We start from the raw sequence: 17,680 nt of genomic DNA, 5'->3' as shown, positions 1-17,680 counted from the left end.
TGTGTATGTGTGTGTGTGGGGGGGTATGAGCCTCCTCCAGCAACTGAGAACTTTGTACATCTGTTGTGTTTCAAGCCCTTGTCGTGTTTGCAAAGTCCTCCCTCCTTAGGGAAACACTAAACGAGTTTTGTTCAGCGCATAGTTTATAAGAACAGATACAATGGAGCTTGTAGAAATAGGTCAGGTTACCGCAGGAGAAGGGGCATTGGAGTTTGCTCAGTTTACAAAGGCCTTACTATTTCTTGTCCTCTTCATTGTTTTGTTACTTGCCTGGGGGTAGAGTATATTTCCCGGTGACCTCACCGTGACTACTGTTTTGAGCCTCTTGATGCTGAGGAATGCGCTCTTAAAGAGCAGTGTGGCTTGCTGAAGCCTTGTTTTGTTTGGAGTGCCTGAGTGTGAGAGTCTTGATGGCTTTGAGATTCTAACAAAGACGTGTTGTACAGAAGAGAACTAAACATTATTAGTGTGTGCTCTGGTGTGCCGCATCACATACGGGGTAGGCTGAGCAGAACACAAACCACAGCATGTCTGGCTCGTCCAGGAACAGCAGGGAGGCCAGGGCGAGCACTGCAGTGTGAGCCACAGAGGAAGCAGTGGAGATGGAGCAGGAACTTGGCGCCGAGGCCGTGTGATAGTGCAGTCGGCCTCTGCGGTCAGAGAAAAGGGGAGTTTATGCAGAAACGTGAAGAATTTGTAGATGTGTTTGAGAACAGACTATAGAATGGCGGTGGTGATGATTGTGAGGTTACAGGTGTGAGCAAGGCTTGCTGGTGGCCTGACCAAGGTTGTCGTATTAAAGACTGATTTTTTATTTTTTTATTTTTTTTATTTTTTTTTGGTTTTTCGAGACAGGGTTTCTCTGTAGCTTTGGAGCCTGTCCTGGAACTAGCTCTTGTAGACCAGGCTGGCCTCGAACTCACAGAGATCCGCCTGCCTTTGCCTCCCAAGTGCTGGGATTAAAGGCGTGCACCACCACCGCCCGGCTAAGACTGATTTTTTAAAAAAGAATTCCAACTTGAAAAAAAAAATTGAAAAGATTCTAGCCAGATAAGCCTGTGATTTGGAGGTAGCGTAGCCTTGGTTGTAGGAACAGAAAGGAATGGGGGAAACTGAATGTCTTTCTCCAGGTTTTAGCCTGAGCAGTCAGGAAAGGCAGGTTACCATCTTAGAGACGCAGACATTGCCGGTATGTGAGGAAAACCAAGAGGTCATTTGAATTTGTGTTCAGTTCAGGATACCAAGCAGACCCCGAGCAGAAATGACTGTAGGCCTTAAGTTTGAAAGGTGACGCTCAGGGGAGGTCGACCTGCAGGCGGTAAGTCGAGAATTGTCAGTAGATGAGTGGCAGCTAAAGACTATACTGAGTTGCTCTGCTTAAGCCAAATGGAGTCTGATTAGATGAGCTGCAGAGAAAGCGAAGGAGAATGGACCCTGCGACCAAGGGGGTGCGGGGCCAGAGAGGGTGCTTCTGTTGATGGAACAGTAAACATGAATGCTCTTGTTACAGAAGGTCAGGAGGGCAGAGAGGCCAGGTTGGTGGCGCATGTCTTCAGTCCCTGCGCTGGGAGAGAAGACAGAGGCAGGTGATGTCTGTGAGTTGGTGGCCAGCCTGGTCTAGATAGCAGGTTCCTGGTCCATCGAGGCTGAACAGTGAGAGCATTTCCTTAAAAAAACGGGGGGACTATAGGGAGGAGAATCAGGTCAGGAAAGGTTAACGCAGACAAAACTTGCAATAGATCCGTGGTGGAAAAATAGGGTCCCCACCCCTTTTTTGTGGGTTGGTTGTTTGTAGAATGAGAAAAGCAGGGTCTGGCTTTTCCCTCACACTGTGTCTTAAAGGATGTGTCTGCTGTTGTGCAAGGTGGCAAGGGTGGTGTTGGTAGACTGATCGTCCCCGTCATCTAAGAGCACAGCCCTTCCTGTAAAGAGACTGTGGTACAGGGACAGAGAGCGGCCTGTGTAGACGTGGAAGGCTCAGGTACTCTCGTAGAACCAAGAGGCTGTGGTACAGGGACAGAGAGCGGCCTGTGTAGACGTGGAAGGCTCAGGTACTCTCGTAGAACCAAGAGGCTGTGGTACAGGGACAGAGAGCGGCCTGTTTAGACGTGGACGGCTCAGGTACTCTCATAGAGCCAAGCACTAACATTTAAGAATAGGTGGCAGTTTTGTTTTGCGTGCTTTGGGTACTTGTCATTTAAAAACCATCTTTGCCCGTGACTGAAATGGAACATTTGCCTTTCTCTCTGTCCCTGGGAGTTTCATAGTTTTAGGACCTTTTTCCCTTTAGTGCACTTTCTGTGGCGTGATGAGAGAGAGGAGTCTAGTAAGTTCTTTTACAGATGATGTCCTTTCGCCCTGGCACCACTTACCGGCAAGATTGTCCTTTCTCTAGAGTTCTCAGCACGTCACTGAAAGGCCAGCACTGGCTGTGGGCCGGTCTGTACGCTAACGCGATGCTGTTTTGGTAAAGCAGCTTTTCAGTGTGTTAGGAAATTAGGTAATTGCTATTGCTTTGACTATTTGAGGTCGTAATGCTGTGCTTTGAAAGGACACTGGCAAAGTAGGAAAATGCAACCCTAATTCTTTAATCTTTTACTCTACAGTCCGCTCTGACTGGTTGTGCTTCCAGGAACAAGGAGGCTGATTCCACTTTGGGCTAGAGTAGATTTTTCAACAACATGGTATTGGAGCAAGCAGACAGTGATTGACCTGTCAGTGAGAGTCTGAGGAAAGAGAGTACTGGCGTAGGGGCTGGAGAGATGATCAGTGGTCCAGAGCACTGGCAGAAAGAGCCAGGGTGCAGTTCCTAGCACACATGTGCTTCACAGCCATCTGTGACGTTAGCCCAGGGATCCAGCGCCCCCTTCTGACTTCTGCTGGTGCCAGGTGCATGTCTCCTACACAGACACACATGCCAACAAAGCACCCACTGCACGAATAAAATCATTTAAGAATACTGCTATAGAGGCACCTTGATGAAGGGACCGTACGTGTGTGTGTGTGTGTGTGTGTGTGTGTGTGTGTGTGTGTGTGTGTGCATGTGCATGCCTGCGCCTGTCTGCCTTTCCAAAGAAGTCTCCTCCTCACTTGCGCTGTTATGGCACGCTTCCTCTGCAGCAATGAGTATTATCCGGCAGATCTGCAGGTTGCTCCAAGCCAGGATCTACGCAGAAGAAGCAGAGGAGCAGTGGCTGAGGAAGTGGAGGAGGAACCCGCTGTGGGGGAAGAGGAAGAGGTGGAGGAAGAGGCAGTACCCACAGATGAAGCACCCCGGAGGAAGAAGACCAGACGGGCAGCAGCAAAGTGAGTTCCATCACTGCTGTTCCCTGCAGCTGTGGGGAGCGGTATGTGGGAAATAGCTTCCTGAAGGATGAGCGTCTCACATAATTATTGGCATGCCGTGGTGCCGCTGCTGGTCTTCCGAGATTCTTGCTCTGAAATATGCTGGTGCCAGGCACTGAGAACCGGCTGTAGTGCTCTGTGACACCAGAGTTAAAGGAAGACAGGCCCAGGATTACACAGGTGCCCTTCACTGGGCTCTGCTGACATCAGCGCTGCCCAGGCCTGCCCTGGTGTCAGTGTGCCCCAGGCAGTTGTGTATGTGGTCCTGCATCTGTCTGCCGCCCCCTGACTCTCTTGGCACCTTGGGACCGCTGCTCTGTCAGGGAACAATTACTGACTGGTCTTTCCTGCTTTCCACTGACCTTTAGGGGCTGGGGAACTTTCCCTGTGGCTCCTTTTAAAGATGAGACTTGCAGCCGAGAGTGCCGAGCTCCCCCCGGCATCGTGTTTGCATGCCAGGCGCTGGACTCCTGGTCAGCACTTCCTTCCCTGAGACTTAGCCCCTTAGTTACTGTTTTCTTGTGCTACAGTGCTTTCTAGTTCCCTCGGTTACCCATTTACTTAAATTGTTCCAAACTGTTAGAAAAAACTCTGTGTTCAGAGGCTTTTTGAGCTTACCCAAAGATTGTCTGGATTGAGGGTCTGATCTGCCAGGCTGCTGTGAAGATGAATCACAGACATCTGCAGTGTAGGAGCAGTGTTTACGGAGCACTGTACAGAACCTCTCCCTTACAGTGTTTACAGAACCTCTCCCTTACAGTGTTTACGGAGCACTGTACAGAACCTCTCCCTTCTCCACAAATCCTGAGGCAGAGACTCAGGGAGGACCTTTTGCAGAGAAAAGGACACCTTTGCTGCTGCAGGATGAAAGCTCGTCAGCCTTGGACAGGGAAAGGACTAGTGGAAACAGTGTGTAAAACACGGGCCAAGGAAGGGTCACAGCCCGGCTACCTGTAACTCTAGTTCCTTAGTCTCTTTCCATTAGCATTCTCCCTAGCAAAAGATTAGTTCTAGGTATGTGCTTGCTAAATAAATGAATAAGCCATTTTTCCAGTTACACCTTGGCCTCTCTTACCCGTGGCCCTGCACACATGCTCTTACTGCTGTCCAAGTGCCCTGGCCCCATTTCTGCTTGCTGAAAGAATCTGTTTGTACTTGGAGATGTGCTTGTGGCCACAGTTCTTCACCAAAGTCCTTCCTGTCTTTACAGTAGAAGTTATCTTATTGAGTCAGACTCTCACGGCTCATTAGCCGTGCCTGTGTGCTGGGATCCCTGCTTGCTCTGGCTATTAGCGCTTACAGCTTAGGAACTCAGACTTCCCCAGGGCTGCGAGTGGCATTCTCACTATAGCCGCCCGCCTCGCTGCACTTGGGAAGTGTTCTAAAGAAACTTGGCTAAAATACTGACAACGAAGATGGGCTGGGCACGGAAGTCAGCGGGCAGAGTGCTTGCCGAGCATGCCTCTGAGCCTGGGGTCAGGCAGCACCTCAAGTGCAAGGCGTGGGAGTGCACGCCTGTAATCCTAGCATGGGAGTGGAAGTAGGAGTATCAGTGATTGAAAGTTACCCTCATTTACTAGTTCAGGGGCAATCGGGGGGGGGGGGGAGGGAGAGGAAGGAAGGAAGGAAGGAAGGAAGGAAGGAAGGAAGGAAGGAAGGAAGGAAGGAAGGAAAATTCTGGGGATTAGGTATGTGTGGTAATTCGTCTGCCACCTGTGCCCAATCCTAGAATATTGCTACCAAACACTATCATTAAAAATGTGAATGAATTGTGCCGGAAGTGTGGCACACAACCACATCTTTAATCTCAGCACTCAGGAGGCAGAGGCAAGCAGATCTCTGAGTGCAAAGCCAGCTTGCTCTATACAGCAGGTTCCAGGTGAGCTGGAGCAGTGAGGCCATGGGCCCTTGAGAGAGTTGGGGTGTGTGTGTGTGTGGGGGGGGTGAATGAAGGATCTGGGTGCGATTTCCATATATGCATGGCTTAGCTTTATGGTCTTTCTTCCTAGATGAGGTAGACGCACCTTCTCAATCTGTTATTGTAGATGGTGTCTTTCCCTCTGGACAGTCCTGCCTTCCTGTTAGCTTTCAGTCAGAGAACACTGCTGTTTTTCCTGCTCAGTTGAATGAGCAAGAGCTCTTATCACCTAAACTCGGACCTCTGCTGCTTGCCATTAGCGTTCATGTTCTGTGAGTGAGAGGGGAAGGAATCCTGTCACTTCCTTGCCTGCTGTTTGGAGTCAAAAGGAATCGGTCCCAGCTCACCTGCATTCACCTTCTGAGAGCAGAGTTTTATCCACCTTCTCTCCAGTTCTGCTTTAGCAAATCTTGAAGGGTTTCCTAGTGTGGAAATCCTGGGTTGTGAGGAGAGGCCTGCCTGAGATTTGAAGTTTCCAGAAAATAATTTCCTAGTCATTAAAATATGCTTGGGTAATTAACAGCAGGCACATGGATGGGGTGTTTGGAATGCTTGTCAGAATAAAATGGTGGACAATGTTAGTTCAAGCTGATGTTTCTTCTTTGCTACTACAGTAACCTTTTGTTTTCTTTAGGCAGTTAATTGCTCATCTGCAGGTCTTCTCTAAGTTTTCAAACCCACGGGCCTTATATCTAGAATCCAAATTATACGAATTGTATCTTCAGGTACGTTGAGTAAACGCTCAGTGCTTTAATCCTTGCAAACTTCATCTCCTTTTCTTTAGCAGAGTAACTTGGGGTTCCGTAGCCGGGGATGGGGCCCATTTCCACATTGGGAGTGCTGGTTTTGTTAATAGGCACACTTTAAAGAGATTACACTAATCTAGTTGACTTTAAAGTCAGCTTCAGGGCCGAGTGACTAACACTGGGCAGCTGCGGTAGCAGCAAGGACAGTAAATCATACATCGTAGAGAAGGATGGGGACTTGGATTTCTGGATCTGTTCGATGGAATGAGAGCGGATAAGGGAAATGCTGTACTTATAATGTTTGTCCCCGAGTCTAGAAAAGATGACAGCAAAATGCAGTGCTAGAAGCAGACTGAGCAAGTGTTGGGTTGTCGTTCTAAACCCTCTGCGGAAATGATGTTTCCTCATTTGTGGGTGGTCTTCTGGCGGAGCTTTGTCTGCTCAGCAGACTTTGTCCAGGCTCGGCACACAATTCGCACAGACCTTATTAGAAAGCCTGAGTTCAGAAGATTCCTTCCAGGTAACTTGGGACCACAGCCACGTCCTCTCCGGATAGCACACTGCCCACTAGCTTTATAGTATAGGATCAGCACAGAGTTCTCCGGATAGCACACTGCCCACTAGCTTTATAGTGTAGGACCAGCACAGAGTTCAGATCAGAGTTTCATTTCCCTTTTTTTTTTTTTTTTTGGTAGAGTCTTGCTATTTGGTTTGTCTTATGGTTTGTGTATGCATTGCTTCATTAACTTATTCTGTAAAACCTCATTTCTAGTTATTGCTACACCAAGATCAAACTGTGCAAAAAATAACCTTGGATTGCATAATGACCTACAAACATCCTCATATCCTCCCTTACAGGTGAGCTATGTACAAAGAAACATTACTTCCTTCACCTAGAGCCACTTCTGAAATAATACCTGAAAGACCTGAGAAATTCCCCTCTTCCAAAGTAACCGTATCCATTTCCAGGCAAGAAATGAAAACCAGAAGTATATTTGTTGGATTATTCTCTATAGATAACAACGTGGAAAAGAGATTCTTAATGTAAAAATGTGTTGGGAAGTGGTAGCATTTCTCTGCTGGTGTAATTACCTAAAACCTTTGTGATTACCTCTCTCGTGTCGTTGCTCCTAAGCCCGGTGTTAGGGACCAGCTGTAGTTCCTCTAGCCATGTATTCACCTCCTGAGGTCTGACTATCCTTTTGTGAGGATGGGAGCCTCAACATGGACTGCCGAGTGTGTTGCTTCCCGTTGTGCTTGCGGATGTTGCCCCTCCTGTCTGGAAAGTGCTGTGGCCCGAGTGCTGACATGTGAATCTGTCCGCAGGGAAAACCTGCAGAGGCTGCTAGACGACCGCAGCTTTAAGGAGGAGATCGTGCATTTCAGCCTTTCCGAAGAGAGCGCCGTGGTCAAAGCCGCCCACAGGGTGGACTTGTGTCCAGTCCTCATGAGGTATTTATACTATGTAAAATGTGAATGTAAGCCAGGCGGTGGTGGTGCACACCCTTAATCCCAGTACTTCGGAGACAGAAGCAGGCAAATTTCTTAAACTCAAGGCCAGCCTGATCTAAGAGCAAGTTCCAACAAGGTCAGGGCTACACAGAGAAAGCCTATATTGAGAAACAAAAACAAAAAACAAACAAAAAATAGTTCTAATACAGTCATGTGATTTTATTCTTTTCTTTAAGTGGGGTCTCATGTAGCCCAGGCTATCCTCAAACTCACTGAAGATGACCTCACTGTGCTTAGTTTTCTGCAGACTGGAGATCAGAACCAGGCCTTCATGCCACGCAAGCACTCTCCCTGCAGAGCCTTATTTCCAGCCTGTTTTTTTCTCTTCTTTACTTGGATCTTCTGGACAGTGGCACCAAACTGCACTAGTCATTCTTTATGGGCAAATAATTTGAGAACAAAGTGAAAACAAGATTCTCTGTCCTTCAAATGTTCTGGGCATGGTTCTCCTTACTATTTTGTGTGCCGAAGGAGGACGTGGTCATGAGATGCACCTGCTGCAGGCTGCATAGCTCAGGGATGATGTCTGACGAGTGTGTTACAGTCTGCACTGGCTGCCTTTTTCCCTCTGTGCAGCACCGCTTTTATTTGAAAACCTAGATAATGAAGGACCATTCTTTTTATACTTGGGTGTTTTCACGGGTTTTCTGAAACATGAATGCAGTGAGTTTGACAAAGAAAACAAACAGCAGAGTTTGTTTCAAATTACTAAATTTTAATAATCAAATGAAAATGAGTATTTTGGAAAACTTGAGTCTGTTCTGTGAACATATAACTTCCCAAGAATGTGGAAACCTGCCTGGTAAGGTGGATGATTGTATTTCTAAAATGTTGGTTAGCAGCCCTCTTTTGACTGACCGCAAGAAGTATCAGCCTTTGACATTTCTACATGACTTGTTCTCTCACTGTTTTCCAAGTAACGGGTGCATGTTACAGAGTCGGTGTGCACAGCTCAAGTAACGGGTGCATGCTACAGAGTCGGTGTGCACAGCTCAAGTAACGGGTGCATGCTACAGAGTCGGTGTGCACAGCTCAAGTAACGGGTGCATGCTACAGAGTCGGTGTGCACAGCTCAAGTAACGGGTGCATGCTACAGAGTCGGTGTGCACAGCTCAAGTAACGGGTGCATGCTACAGAGTCGGTGTGCACAGCTCAAGTAACGGGTGCATGCTACAGAGTCGGTGTGCACAGCTCAAGTAACGGGTGCATGCTACAGAGTCGGTGTGCACAGCTCAAGTAACGGGTGCATGCTACAGAGTCGGTGTGCACAGCTCAAGTAACGGGTGCATGCTACAGAGTCGGTGTGCACAGCTCAAGTAACGGGTGCATGCTACAGAGTCGGTGTGCACAGCTCAAGTAACGGGTGCATGCTACAGAGTCGGTGTGCACAGCTCAAGTAACGGGTGCATGCTACAGAGTCGGTGTGCACAGCTCAAGTAACAGGTGCATGCTACAGAGTCTGCACAGCTCAAGAGGAATGGACTGGAGTGAAACAGCTTATGGAGTATGTTGATAGAGTTCCATATTCCATGTTGCAGCCGATTGCCATTTGTTTGGCATCAAAATGGAATGGCCAAAATTACTGTAACATGGAGGGCTTTCCTCCCACTCCAGTGGGTTAGATGCTGAAGCCATGTGAACATCTGGTCATCATCTCTTAAACCAGTCAGAAATGAAACAGCCTTTAGTCTCGTGAATGCTGAGATATAATTATGTTTTTCATTGAAAAGTTATTTATATTAACCTGTAATAAACATGATGTTTTACTTAAGTAAATTCATAAAACATTATTTTAAAAATTATTCGGTTTTAATTTCTAAAAATAGTAACGACCATAGGTAAACTCATTCAAAAGTTTTTTAGGCCTCTAATAGTTTAAAGATGTCTTAATATTAAAATTTTTTAAATCATATATTCAGGTTTTAAGTGTCATCAGTTAGTTTTATTGTACTAAAATGTGGCTTTTGGCTGGGTTACCAGGAAAGCAGAGGGTGCTGATGTCTGCATGACAAGCCAGCCTGGTCTGCACAGCAAGTTCCAGGGCAGACAGGTACATAATGAGACCCTGTCTCAAACAAACACTACAGCTTTTATTAAGTATCTAAGTGTTTGAGGGGTGGATGTTGACTCCTGTTACTAAGCATGTATTAAAACGGTCATGTTAACTTTTTACCACGAGCCTTTTCTCTGTCTTATTCCCATATGTCTGCTGATTGCTCTCTGCTGCATTTCCTGCGATGAACCTGTGATGTGAAGGCTGAGAGATGCTCAGGGGCTAAGAACACTTGGTGCTCATGCCGAGGACCCTGTTCAATTACCAGTGTTCACAATGTTAGATGTCCTCTTGCCCCCAGGCACACACTTAATGCAAGCAAGATAAAATAAGTAATAATCTTTTAAAAACTAAAAGAGAAGCATATTTTGAGCCCACTATGGTTCTGCATGCATGCAGTCCTGGAAGCCAGGTTCAAAGCCAGTGTTGGCAGTACTAGGAAGGAAGGGGTGGGAGAGATGCTGTGCTTGGTGTCATAGGTTAGGCTAATGTGTGGGTTTATTGGGAGGGAGGGAATGGGGAATGTTTTGTGTTTATAAGCAAAATTAGTGTTGGCTTTTATTTTCACTCATTAACTCATCCATGTATTGCTTTTACCACGTCGCGTAAAGAAAAAAAAGTTTTTCCTCTTTTCTATGTGCTATGGATTATATTTTTCCTGAAAAGCTTTTAAAATTTCTTGTAAAACTAGATAAGTTCCATGTGATTTTTGTTCTGTTTATTTTGTTTGTTAGACTTGAGATAGGGCCTCATTGGAGCTCTGGCTGGCCTGGACTGCACAGAGAGATCTGACTCCTTCTTCCTCTTCATTTTTTTTCTTTTGCTGGTTTATATGTTTCTTTTTTTCTTCCAGGCTCTTAATTTCACTTCCTTTAAATATCTATATTATTATTTTCATTTAACCTTGATTTAACTTATCCTTGACTTGCCTGTTTTATTGCTTTTATTTTGTCTGTATACAGTGAATTACCTTTTAGCCTTTTTATTTTCTGTTTCCTGCTTCCTGCTAGCCGTGTTTTGTCCTTTCTCATAGTACCTGTTTTCCTTTTCTCTTAGCTCTCTAAGCCTTGTAGTAGAACAAGCAGCTCGTGCTGTTTAGCCTGCATGTACATAATGCTGTTTTGACTTTTCAGAATTTTATATGGGCGGATGAAGAATAAGACCGGGAGTAAAACCCAGGGGAAGTCTGCCTCAGGCACCCGCATGGCCATTGTCCTGCGTTTCCTGGCTGGAACCCAACCTGAAGAGATCCAGTTCTTCTTAGATCTGCTGTCTGAACCTGTGAAGCATTTCAAGAATGGTAGCTACTCACTGCCTCTGACCAAATGCATGCCTTTTGTGGCAACCTTTGACGTTCCTGGGAGAAATCTTTGTAATGGACTGCTTCCTCCCACCCCTCTGATGTCTCTTTGTGGAATGCGGTTCACTGTAAACTTTGCTGGTCTCACAGTTGAGCCCAGGGTTGTCAATACCCTTGCACTAGGAGTCTTCGATAGAAAATGTGCATTTTGTTGTCCATTTCTACCAGTGAACAATGACAAGTACCACTCATTATGCAGACCATGTGCTAGACTGGTCTACGTAAAGATTCTGGGTCAGCCAGGGCTACATACTGAGACTGTGTTTAAATACACACAGACACACGGGGGAGGGAGGAAGAGAGTCAGTCCCAGCACCCCAAGAGATCAAGAACAAGCTGTAAGAATTAACCAGAACTCTAGCGATTTAGTCATTTATTTATCCACAGAATCATTTACCTGTTGAGCAGCGGCTTGTCTGTCTCTCCTGTGTCCCAGCTGCTGGACCCAGCTGGAAAGCAGTGGAGAAGTGTAATAAGGCAGGCCCAGCTCTGGTGTGCTCTCCTGTCACAGTGTGGGATGTTTGTCATGGCGATTACTCGCCCTCGCCATCAGCGCGTACTCCACACGTACCGTTATCGAAGTCCTTTGCAGGCAGCTCAGTTGATGTTTAACAAACGCTGGCGCTCTCATGCTATAGTTGTCCATTTTACAGATGAGAAAACCGGTAGAGGTGGGATTTGAACTCAAACCTTTCAGACTATAAAATTCTTTGTTCCAGTTCCAAAATTGATTGACTTTATCCCAACATAAATACTTATTTGGTGGTACAGTTTGTCTTGATCCAGATCATAGGTTTCCATGTAGTATAGTCTTGTCCTGTGTAGGAGAATGGCTCTGATGAGAACAGAGGTTTGGGTGGGTGGTGGACGATGCAGTTACGGGTGGTCCAGCTGAGTGTGTGTATCAGTGAATCCATCGTCTGGTCCCAGGTGGCCGTGCAGAGCTTAAGCAGTACCATTTCAGATATTTTAGCAAATTCTGCAGTCAGTACTGTAGAAGTTGTTTATAGTAGTTGTTTTTATTTATTAACCTGGAATTATATGAGAGCGAGGACGCTGTATCATTAATCTTCTAGGAGATCCATGACCGCCAAACTCAGCACAACTCAGTAACTCCAGTGTTCAGGAATGACATTTTTTAAATTGGGCCAGCCAGGCGTGGTGGTGCACCCTTTAGTTCCAGCACTTGGGAAGCAGAGGCAGGTGGAGCTCTGATAGTTTGAAGCCAGCCTGGTCTACATAGTGAGTTCCAGGACAGCCAGAGCTATATAATTAGACCCTATCTCAAAAAAGGAAAATAATAATAAAATTGGGTGAGATTTGTAGTTAGAGTCAGCCCTCCAACTACCTTATCTTTCTTTATCCCTCAGTTTCCCTATCTGAAATGTGGACAGTAAAACCCAGCTTGCTGGCTCCCTGAGCATTTCGTAAAAATTGGGAAGTAACCTATGAGAGAAGTGCATTGTCCCCTACAGTAACACGTCTCTAGGAACGCTGCACTATTTAGGGATGGGAGGGATGCCACTATCAAAGAGACCAGCGTTTCCCTGAACACCACATCCTCTCTGTCCCTAGGGGAGTGCCACTCTGCAGTTCTTCGGGCAGTGGAGGATTTGGATTTGTCTAAGGTCCTTCCCGTGGGCCGTCAGCATGGCATCTTAAACAGCCTGGAGGTGGTTCTGAAGAACGTCAGCCACCTGATCAGCGCGTACCTGCCAAAGATCCTGCAGATCCTACTGTGTATGACAGCGGCCGTCTCGCACATCCTCGACCAGCGGGAGAAGGTGAGAGACCTGGAGATGCTTGCTTCTCGGCGTCTGAATCGCTAGTGGCTTCCCAGGTTAAATCTCCTCCTAGAACCCTTGTTATGCTGAGAGGGTCGTACAGACTCTGGGAAATCAATGCTGGAGCCAGTGCAGTTTTTGATAAATAAGCAGAGTGATGAGCAGGACTGCTTAGGTAGCTGACCAACTGCCGGCAGGTAAGCGCTGTAGATTTTTTCTGAATTGTATTCCAGACCTGTTCTGTTGAAATAGGAATGTGGCCGTGAGGACTCTTGAGGACGGAGGGAAGAAGGTTGTACATTATGATACACAGGAGGCCCTTGGAGCAATTGGGTTTGAAGAAAGATCCAGGCTCCCATTTTGTCTTTTGAACTCTGGCTGTTATTAACAAATGGGCATAAATTTCAGTTTGTCGAAGAAGTTGTCTCTGGGGGCTGGTGAGATGGCTCAGCAGTTAAGAGCACCGGCTGTTCTTCCCGAGAAGCTGGGTTCAATTCCCAGCACCCACATGGCAGCTCACAGCTGTCTGTAACTCCAGTTCCAGGAGCTCCAACATCTCATACAGACATACATGCAGACAAATCACCAACGTGTGTAAAATAAAAGTAAAAAAAGGAAGGGAGGGAGGGAGGGAGGGAGGAAAAGAAAGAAAGAAAGAAAGAAAGAAAGAAAGAAAGAAAGAAAGAAAGAAAGAAAGAAAGAAAGTTAGTTGTCTGTTGATTCATAATACGCCCAGTGAACTGCCTTCTGAACACAGTCTTAGGTAGAAGTTGGCTATCAGGATTCTCAGCTGGTTTTTAGGTAGCCGTAAATTGGCCTTGTTAATGAAATGAGTCAGCAAGAGCTGACCCCCTAGGGTGGCACAGCTCCAGTGTGTTCTACGAAGAGACTGGGCCAGGGTGTCTAGAGTGCAGTGAGGGGAAGCGTCCCATAAGTGAGATTGTTGATACCACACATATTTGCTTGGAAGTATAAAAACTTCCTTCCTACTGGGGAATTCCTGATAGACCTTGAGCGGAGGCGTGATAAGGACCTTGCCTTCCACCAGCTGTGGTGGCCACACCAGTTGGATCTGCTGAAGGACGCAGAGGCAAGAGGATTACGAGCTACCCAGGTGTGGGTACACACCGTTAATACCAGCGCTCTGGAAGCAGGGGCTGGTTCATCTCTGTTGACTTCAAGGCCAGCCTGGTCTACAGTGTGAGATTGAGGACTAGCAAGGGCTCCATAGTAAGACTCTGTCTCAGAAACAACCAAAAAATACAGAAAGAAAAATATTTATTGCCTTGGTTGCTTTGTGGGAAAGATGCTTAGAAAAACGAAGACTGACACCAAAGTGAGGTCATGGGAAACGCTGTCCTATATGAGCTTAAAGGAGACGATGCACATTTCCACCTGAGCTTCAGCGCAGACAGAAGGGAGCGTCTGTGCTCGTGCTAAGTCCAGAAGTGTGAGAGGTTTTGTAAAGACGCGGCCTTTGGACTTTCGATTAACTTAGAAGTTACTCAGTAATGGGCCATGCTCCCAAGCCAGCATTGTGTAACTCAGAGGATCATTTGTGCAATTTTATGGTTCATTAGTTCCTGAGGTGTTAGGCTTGCTCACGGATGTGAAGCTTCTTGCTCTTTTAAACAGGTCCGAGGAGTTCCTCTAAGAGGCATAATGATTTGTCCTGGTGTGTGTTTGAGCTCAGTTACACACTTGCTCTTTACGGCTTTGATAGCCTTTGCGGTGTTGGCTGACATGCAGTGTGTTGTTAGGTAGTAACTGGTTTTGTAGTGTTTGTCCATTTAAGTGGTGGCCGTGTACAAATATCCATAAAGCCTCCAAATGCTTATTTTCCGGGCTTTCCTCTGGCTTGGTCAACACTTACAGAGTAAGCTGGACAGCTGGAACTCTAGTTGTAGAAATGGACAGAATGTGCCCCTCCTGCCCATGGGAAGAGCGGAGCTGGAGAATGGTGGGCGTCTTGTTTGCTAGGGCTGCTTGTCATGTGTCCAGACTATCACAGTGCCGTGTCCATAAGTGTCAGTTGTCATGTGTCCAGACGATCACAGTGCCGTGTCCATAAGTGTCAGTTGTCATGTGTCCAGACGATCACAGTGCCGTGTCCATAAGTGTCAGTTGTCATGTGTCCAGACGATCACAGTGCCATGTTTTTAAGGTCAGTGGAGTTTTTATCTCCCCCAAACCTGACTCCAGGGGCAACACAAGGGCACCCAGCAGAGGAAGCAGGATCAGAATGATTTGTCACGTGGCACCTTGCGTTCACCTGTTATTCCTCTGCAGCTTGAGGAGGAAGGCAGATGGCGCGTGAGATCTCATGCTTCCTTGGCCTTACTTGGCGAGTGAAGCATGCTGGGTCATAGGCTCTTGATTTAAAATGAGTCATTTGAGACTGAGCCGTCCTGTTGGCTGGAGCGTCGGCTTCTCGTGGCAAGTGGCCCCCTCTTATTCGCTGTGTCTTGGACGTGGACTTGACGTTCACTGCATAAGAGGATTTCCTTTGCCGCCCTGGGTTCCAGGATGGTTTAGGTAAAGCTGTAGGAAAATAAGGTCATTTAAATACCTAACACTCACAGCATATTGATCAGGTAGAGATGATCAGGTTTGAGGCATCTTTGATTAGTTCCTTTTAACAGTGTGTGTTCGGAGAGCATCACTCTGAAGCCCTGTCTCTCCTCTCTGGGATAAACCCATTCATTCTTTAATATCCAGTGGAAATTCTGCATGATATTTGTCATTCCCAGGTTTATAAAACTCCTCACATATCAAACTCTTCAGAATTTTCAGTCCCTCCTATACAGACTTTGGCTATAATGCCATTGAAGGGAACTCAGTAAATATGTCTAGTTTGAGCCTGAACAGATGGCCTGCGTAGTTATGCCTTCACGCCGCCTAGGGAAGGAAACGTCATGTCTGTTTAGTGTTTGCTGTGATTCTCCAGCCTCTCTGCCTCCACACAGACATATTTGTTTATTTCTGTTATTGCTTTTTCTCACTGTGTCTGTACACCATGTGCATGCATTGCCTCTGAAGGCCAGAAGAGGGCACCAGATCCCCAGGAACTGGAGTTAGGGAGCTGTGGGTTCTGGGAACTGAGCAGCAGGTGCTGCTAAACATTGAGCGTCTCTCCATCCCCAAGCCTCTTTTTTCTCTGCCACATGGGCAAGAGTCTTGCTAAGGAATCAGGTTGGAGGGCGGGGGTAGTGTGTGCGTCTGTGTCTGAAAAAGACATTTGTTTTCAGATACAACTAAGGTTTATTAACCCACTGAAAAACTTAAGACGTCTGGGAATCAAGATGATCAGCGATATCTTTTTGGATTGGGAATCCTATCAGTTCACAGCAGAAGAAATTGATGCCGTGTTTCACGGTGCGGTTTGGCCTCAGGTAAACTTTGATTTGATTCCTCTGTCCTGCCTGACACCGTCTACTTCTCCCTTTGTTTTTATTCACTAACATAGTCCGCTACCCAGACACAAATGCTGTCTGCTCTGCTTTCTTACATCAAGACTCATATTTCTGCAGGTTGTTAGAACCCTTAGTTAGACCTAAAGATCAAAAGTCAGTTTTTAAATTCCGTAGCATTTATACTGACAGTTAGCTTGAGTATGACTGTGTGCCTTAAGAAGTCTGCTCTAGCTGCCCTAGCGCCATGTGGGAAGGTGCTTGTGTTCATCAGCATTTCTTTTCAGGTTTCTCTGCTTGTAAGCAGTTTTTATGGTAACTGGTATATTAATTAGCTAAGAAGACTGCAGGAGGGACTTGATTTTGAGAACAGTTTCTAGCTGTTTAAACTCAGTCATTAAATCCCCAGACAGCTGGTCCTAGTCTCTAGATAGTCCATGGCCCATCGTTGCTACCCTTCTCTTCCTCCATCTGTCCTTTCTGTGTGGTCTCCGCTGTGGTGCTTCCTCTGCTTAGTGGTTGCTCTTGTTTCTCCTGTGCGTCTCTGTGGTTTATATGCCTTCATTTGCCGTCCTAGATCTGCAGGCTTGGATCTGAGAGTCAGTATTCGCCTACTCCTCTGCTGAAGCTAATTAGTATCTGGAGCAGAAATGCAAGGTAAGACTTCTTTCCTCTAAGAAAGAGCTGTGCTCCAGTCTGGTCAGAGCTGGTCTAAGGGCCATCCGCTGTCTAGTGGGTTACGTTTATGAGGTATATTATAGTACATAAAACATCGTATAGTGTAAAAAGCATGATGAACATGTACTCAGATATCTTTTCTTTCTTGTAAAAACATTCAGTATCCTCTCTTCCAGCCTTTTAGAAAATGGAAAAATAGGTTAAAATTACACCTTGCAATGTGATTGATACGAATGACAGTTGTACATAAACTGCAAAGTGGGCGCCTAGGCGTGGCAGTCGATGGGTGGGCGCCTAGGCGTGGCAGTCGATGGGTGGGCGCCTAGGCGTGGCAGTCGATGGGTGGACGCCTAGGCGTGGCAGTCGATGGGTGGACGCCTAGGCGTGGCAGTCGATGGGCACATCAGTCATTTCATCTGAGCTGGCCGGGGAAGTAGGATGGAGATCCTACAAGGGATGACGTTGTCACGTAACTTTCCTGTGCTCAGAAACAAATGCTCATGTGTTCACTGATAGTCCAGTATGTCTTCTTCCCAGTTCCCTCTTGAAAGGGAGAATTAAAACTCCTGTCCAAATAAATACACAGCTCCTATGTCAGGTTAAGCTTTGACATTGATCTGTTATTTAAAATCATGGCATCGGTTTTTACAAAGTTAGGGCTATGTTGTGTAGTCAGTTTTTCGTTTTATGTTTCATCGTCTACCATTATGGCATGACTATTTTCTTGTTATTAAACAGGCTTTTCCTAAAACCCAGAAACATCATTTTCTTCATCTGTTTGTTCTACCAGTAGGGAGCCTGTTTGTTGTAAGGAAAGGCCTCACTCCACTGTTTGCACATTTGATGACAAACCCGACTTTGTATCTCACCTCTG

At 46.4% G+C, this 17,680-nt stretch overlaps 1 protein-coding gene across 2 annotated transcripts in view; it reads left to right on the top strand.

Annotated features, from left to right (window-relative positions):
- Utp20 (UTP20 small subunit processome component) overlaps positions 1 to 17,680 on the top strand; it is a 73,787-nt gene that overhangs the window by 25,242 nt on the left and 30,865 nt on the right. For both annotated transcript variants that reach the window (XM_057757900.1, XM_057757899.1), the window contains exons 22-29: positions 3,121 to 3,306; positions 5,898 to 5,988; positions 6,782 to 6,867; positions 7,336 to 7,461; positions 10,708 to 10,874; positions 12,510 to 12,718; positions 15,967 to 16,110; positions 16,706 to 16,785. In XM_057757900.1, the coding sequence (XP_057613883.1) occupies positions 3,121 to 3,306; positions 5,898 to 5,988; positions 6,782 to 6,867; positions 7,336 to 7,461; positions 10,708 to 10,874; positions 12,510 to 12,718; positions 15,967 to 16,110; positions 16,706 to 16,785 (1,089 nt within the window). The remainder of the gene's footprint in view (positions 1 to 3,120; positions 3,307 to 5,897; positions 5,989 to 6,781; positions 6,868 to 7,335; positions 7,462 to 10,707; positions 10,875 to 12,509; positions 12,719 to 15,966; positions 16,111 to 16,705; positions 16,786 to 17,680) is intronic.

The sequence above is a fragment of the Chionomys nivalis genome, chromosome 25 (assembly GCF_950005125.1).
Source record: "Chionomys nivalis chromosome 25, mChiNiv1.1, whole genome shotgun sequence".
Taxonomy (NCBI): Eukaryota; Metazoa; Chordata; class Mammalia; order Rodentia; family Cricetidae; genus Chionomys; species Chionomys nivalis.
This window is presented reverse-complemented; position numbering and strand designations above follow the sequence as displayed.